The sequence below is a fragment of the Hippocampus bargibanti genome, linkage group LG13 (genome assembly GCF_051943395.1).
Source record: "Hippocampus bargibanti isolate YZ-2025 linkage group LG13, ASM5194339v1, whole genome shotgun sequence".
In the NCBI taxonomy this organism is placed as follows: domain Eukaryota; kingdom Metazoa; phylum Chordata; class Actinopteri; order Syngnathiformes; family Syngnathidae; genus Hippocampus; species Hippocampus bargibanti.
Genome location: NC_142746.1, coordinates 9,547,176 through 9,553,175, shown reverse-complemented (window position 1 = coordinate 9,553,175; position 6,000 = coordinate 9,547,176). Strand labels below are relative to the sequence as shown.

General features: G+C 43.0%; 1 protein-coding gene across 3 annotated transcripts in view; it reads right to left on the bottom strand.

Moving 5' to 3' along the window:
• Window positions 1–1,114: 1,114 nt before the first annotated feature.
• Window positions 1,115–6,000, bottom strand: part of slc8a1b (solute carrier family 8 member 1b) — a 95,774-nt gene continuing 90,888 nt past the window's right edge. For all 3 annotated transcript variants that reach the window (XM_089011733.1, XM_089011731.1, XM_089011732.1), the window contains exons 10-11: window positions 3,822–3,925; window positions 1,115–2,270 (exon numbers count right to left, since the gene is read on the bottom strand). In XM_089011733.1, coding sequence (XP_088867859.1) covers window positions 1,998–2,270; window positions 3,822–3,925 — 377 coding nt within the window. In that variant the 3' untranslated portion in view covers window positions 1,115–1,997. The remainder of the gene's footprint in view (window positions 2,271–3,821; window positions 3,926–6,000) is intronic.

The following is a 6,000-nucleotide window of genomic DNA, read 5'->3' as shown; positions in this document are numbered from 1 at the left end:
GGTGGTACGGTAGCGGTTGAGGGGTCATCAATTTATTAAAATTGATTTATGCTTCCAACTATACAAGAGCGAATTATAGATTTGAAAAATATCTCAAATAACAGATACGACATATAAGCAGGAAGGTTCTGGCCAACTGGTCCAATGATTATTAACTTCTGAACAATGGAGACGAATTCGGCGCAAAACGTAAATTGGATTGGCATCATTGGTTTCTCCTCCAATATTCTGCTTCAGAACACCTAGTAGTTGCTTCGTGGAAAAGCCCTGTCATAACCCTTTAAAATATATTCTGACCGCAATGAGGATTTTAGCGGTTATGCGGTTATATGTCGGCAAGAGAAATATTCTTTATCAAGTAGTATCACTTTTTCAAAAACAAGTACTGTTATTTGATTGACAGGGAACAGTTGATTTGGGAATAGTTTCAGTGCATTTGGGTGTCAAAATGTTTTTGGAAGCGTCATCTCAGACATTAGGTGATTAAAAAATGGCAGGATTATTATTAAAGTCACACATTTCGGGGTGGTGTGTCAAATTTACAAGATATAGACTTTTAAAGAGACTATCTATGCTTTTATCCCCACAAATGAAACAATTCCCAGGTCTCCGAAGATGTTTTGTACGGTCAAAGTACCACAATGAACTATGGAATCAACAACTGGAAATGTTTCAGTGGGCCGCCTAGTTTCATGCAACATCAATTTTATGCATTATTGTCAAGTTTTGATGTGTACCGTGAAGACAAAACAACAATCGAGGTGAAAAGTTGGGGTTCAGGATTAGTTGTCATAAAGGGATGAGGGGGGAGGGTCAGCCCTTAAAGGATTCGGGAAAGTCCAAATAAATGATTGTTCAGAGTGTTTTGGAGTTGTGGTTTAAGACACACAGAAACTGAATGGGAGCAAGGCATCAGAAAATTAGGTTTGACTGATGGTGGTACTTCCACGTCTTTATGGACATATACACTGGAGGAAAACAAATAAATTAAACTCTCTCATGCGCAATTGTGTGTGTGTGTGTGTGTGTGTGTGTGTGTGTGTGTATATATATATATATATATATATATATATATATATATATATATATATATATATATATATATATATATATATATATATATATATATATATATATATATATATATATATCTCCTCACACAAAATACTCTTTAACAGTTTTTAACGGTACGGTGGCCATTTTGTCCGATTGGACGAGGCCTTCTTAAAGGTATAAGCACGCGTTTTCATATCCGCCTGTAGTACAAATTAATAGAAAAGATGTCCGTGAGAGCGCAACCAGGAAAAACATTCGCATCAAGAGGGGTCTGGGGGGGCCGGGGGGGGGGGGGGGGGGGGGGGGAGTTCGGCTTGATTTACATCTCGTGGACAACTATTCAGCGTTTCTACAGGCCAACGGAAAAACCAAACAAAACGGATGGAATACTTGACAAAAGCGTTTTCAGTCTCCCGCGGCAAAAACAGAGGTGAGTTTTTGTTGTGGTTGGTTGTTTGTTTTCACAGTACGTGACTACTCAGTACTTGAGTCCCTAAGCAGCAGTGATGTCCACAAACGCACACACTTGCACTCACACTCACACATTGGCATACACACGTATACTGGCTCTCCCGACGTCTCCCGTGGTCATGTAGTCAATATCGTCCACTCATGTACGCACTCACAAACAACAAAATCAGTCTGGGTTGCACCTCTTTAAAACACTAGCAAGTGTGCAAACTCTACATACGGCAAATTTAAGACCATTATTTTAGTGGCTATTGTTTAAGTTAAGTCAAGAAATGCATTCAGATAGTTGCTGTGACTCCATGTCCCCATTTCCTTTGCGCGTGTTTTGACATGCGCTTGGCGTATCCTTCACTCCTTCATCCATTCATTCGTCAGTCATTCTGCGGAAAGAGAGGGGATGATAGACCAAACGGGCCACCTTGACTTCACCCCCTCAGACGCCCCCCCCCCACGATCAGATTTCAACCATCCTAGAAGCCCTGGATGTGGCAGTAGGCCTCCAGCGAGGAGAAGAGGATGTAGAGGAGCCAAAGGCTGACAAAGAGCATGGTGGTCAGGGCCTTGGCAGTCCGCGGCCCGCCCAGCTCGCCACCGATCTCGGGCCGCCGCCGGTACATCAGCATTGCGACGCAGATGAAGGCAAAGATGGTGAAGAGCGTGACGGAGAAGGCGAGCTTTCCCGGGTCCACCCGGAAGGTGTTTCCCTTACTCTGGTGGTAGATGGCGGCGATGGACCAAGCCACCTGTCCCCAAACAGATCGGATCTTCAATCAAGGGTAAAATTTTCCCACTCCAAAAAAAAAGAAATAACAGGCTGCCTTTAAACCGCCAATGTCAAACCCATTGGTTGCGTAAAAATGCAATAGAATGGTGATTGCCTTGGGTGCCAAACGGGGGGAAAAATACAAACACGGCACAAATAAGAAACCTCTCAAGCTTTCAAACTCTGCTATATTTGATCAGGTTATGGCAACTTAGCACGGATTGCAATTGAGCCGCATTCAAGCGTAGCAGGTCCCCCTATATACGTTCCCCTTCATCCAGGCAGAGACTCTTCTATCACATAACAGCCCAGACACTTTGCTGCCACCAGCTAGGATCAGTTTTTTTTTCACCTCCTTACCACACTCCCCATTTATCCGGACTGTTGTATTTCAAGTCCTCCACCTTCACTCTCCCGTCTCCCCGTAGCCGCTCTCTATCTCCTCATTTATACACATATATTCCATCTTCCTCTTCTTTCCAGGCATTTTACAAATCTCCCGACTGCGACTTGCTTTCACAGGAGATCACAATGTCATCTGCAAACATTGCGCTCTATGGGAATTCCGGTTTAACCTAATCTGTCAGTCTATCATCATTATAGCAAAAAGGAAGGGGTCTTAGAGTGGATCCCTGATGAAATCTCACCTCTGCCTTTTAACTCCTGTTACACCTCACCACTTTCCTGCTACCCTCATACATTACAATACAATTTTTCAAACACACGTTCTTTCCCGCCACTCCAGACTTCCTTCTGTGCAGTCTTGCAGTCCTTTGGCTGGTGCCCTGTCTGAGGCTTTCCCTCGATCACACAATACATCTCCTTCTGACCTCTTGGCGCTATCAACACTTTCAAGACAAACAATACATGAGACTCTTCTTCTTTTCCTTTCGGCTTTTCCCTTCAGGGGTCGCCACAGCGAATCAATGTCCTCCATCTAACCTAGTTTTGTTTTTTCTTTTCTTCAGTGGCACTGTCTCCAGTCCAAATATCATGGCTGGTCTCACCACCGTTTTATACACCTTTCCTTTCCTAGCTTCTGGACACACTTTTGTACCTCTTCTACACATTCTCCATTGCTCTGGACAGTTGAACCCAAGTACTTAAAACCATGATACTATACTGTTATTTATAAATGCTTTTGTTACGTCTCAACGTGTGGCTTCTTCATTTGATTTCTTGATCGTTCCTCGTCCACTACAATTGACTAGTCTACTCCCCTTTTTTCTCTTCTCCATCTATCCATAAACTAATGACACAAATTACACATTTCCAAATCTCTCTTGTTCATCAGCCTAACCCGCTGTTACCTCTCCCGTTTGTTCTCGCTTTTTCCCCTCTGTCAAATTCTTTGTGTTTTTCCCCATGTTTGAAAATGATTATGCTTCTCTAGCGTTTCTTCAGCCGTCATCTGTACTTCTTTGAAGGTGTCGGATGTTTCGCTTCTTATCCAAGAAACTTTGTCAGATAACTAAAGAAAAAATACGAAAAAAAAAACTAAAAAAAAATATATGCTTCTCTAGGTACTCACCCCAATTCCTAGGAAAACATTGACAGCATTAGAGCCTGTCACATTGCCAATGGAGGCGTCGGCGTACTGATCCTGGATGGCCGCCACTTTGCTGGCAAAGGTGTCTGTGAAGAAAACAAACATAATATTCAGGAATTGAAGTGTGACATGGAGCGCCATTCCTGAATTTGTTCGGGTTTTGGTGTGTCATGCCGATAAAGCTCTGGCCAGATCTCTGACAATGTTTTTTCCTTTCCACAAGGGGGCAGCATTTGCCTTTTGTCCATGTTAGCGCTTAGTTCCAGCTTCAGCTGTTTGTAAAGCACTGTATAAATCTATATGTATGTATTTTGTTGTATTTTGTACAACCACACCCATTTAAAATTCAGATAATTCCAGACCCATGTAACGTAGGGATTATTTTTTTTTTCTGATGAAAGAAGAGAGTCTAAGGATTCTTATTGAATTGAATGTTTAAGTAGTCCTAAAACTCAATATTCTGTGGGTCCTGCAATTTGAGTGAAAATGACAAAAACCCTGGCACTGCATTGGACACATTGTTGCACATCGTCTGGCAGTGAATGAGTTAACTCGCCCCCGAAATGACTCCGCCAATTGTTTCAACACGTTTCCCTGAGAAAAGGTTGCGCTCCAAAACATTTCCAAGAGTCCAAAGAGCAAACAGGCAGTCACAGGTCAGCACCTCTTCTTTATTAATGACTCTTTCACAAGTACCCAAATGAGGGCTATCAGGGAGCAGAAGAGGGCAAAGAAGTGATCCGGCCTAGAAACGTCAGCCAAAACGGATGATGTCGAAAAGAAAGGAGAATAAAAAATGATGGGAACACCCAAAGGAGATGGCAATGCAGAGGGGTTGAGAGGCAATGAACCGAAGAAAAGAAAGACTGCAAAGATAAATCTAACTCGCTATGAAACTTCAAGGACCTTCTGCTCTCTCTCTCCCGTATGTGTCTTCACACCACCTGCCTCCATTTTGAGGCGGTGCTTGCTTCAAAGTACTGTCCGCACATCACCCCCCCCCCCACCGCTTTTTCTTTTGCAGCGACATTCAGCGTCAAGCGTGTTTTCTCTGCAGCAAGCTCGCCTCCCGACTCTCAATCGAGCGTCCACCTGCTCTCCCGAGCAGAAGCTGCCATGTGGGAATGACGCCCTGCTCGCGACAATCTGCTTAAAGGACAGCCGACGTCACTTTTTTGTTTCTTAACTGACATCAGAAAAACGTTTTAAAGCATCTAAAATACCCAAAACACGCAGTATATTTTTTATTCAAATGCAAAACACCAATAAAAATGACTTAAAGTGTCCAAAATCTGCAAAAAAATTAGCTGCGAATTGGGCATTTTCAGAAAGTCCCGCCCCCAGTTTGTGACATCACGCCAAGACGTCTTGCATTGCTGGAGAATCAAAACAATGGCTTCAGATTCGGAGAACATGCTTTCTTGTTACACATCCAGTTATGAATATGATGCAATCGATTCAAGAATTTATCCCGTGCCATTTTGAGGCAACATTGGGGGGAAATGTATCACCCAAAAAGAGGCGGAAAATGGCGACCAAGCTCCCTGTGAGGAATTAATCAGCCTGTTTCCACCGGCTGATAAATTCCTTATATGGAGCTTTGTCGCCCTCTTCTGGCTCTTTCTGGTGCAACACGAGGTTTTCAGACCAAACAAGCATTGACGTGATGGAAGGACTGCTACAATGTGTCCTTTTTTTCGGTCAGGGGCGTTCCTTCAGCGACGTCACGTACGGAATATTCAGCACGAGTCTTAAAACGTAAAATAGAGCTATATGCTGTGGAATCTTTGTAAATTACGCTCAGTAGAAGTCATTTGAAGCCATTTTACAAATTATGGACACAACTTGTCCGGAGACATCGGTTGTCCTTTAAGTTTCCTTCATTCCCTTCTCCCCTCCTGCCGCAGCCTCGGGAGGACGATTAAGGAGAGTTTCATCAACAAGCTCCTTCAATTTCCGTTGTCGAACTCTAATTAGTTTGTTTGGAGGTGTCGTAACTTTTTGTGGACCTCGCACCCAATTTGTACTTTGCTTTGTACAGTAGCACAAACGGGAATGGCTAATTTAGCTCAGTAGAGGTCCCTGGGTGTTTTAGACTCATGGCAAGCTTCATTTTCATCATCTTGGGATGTAAAAGTCTTAAACTAATAAAAAAATGTTC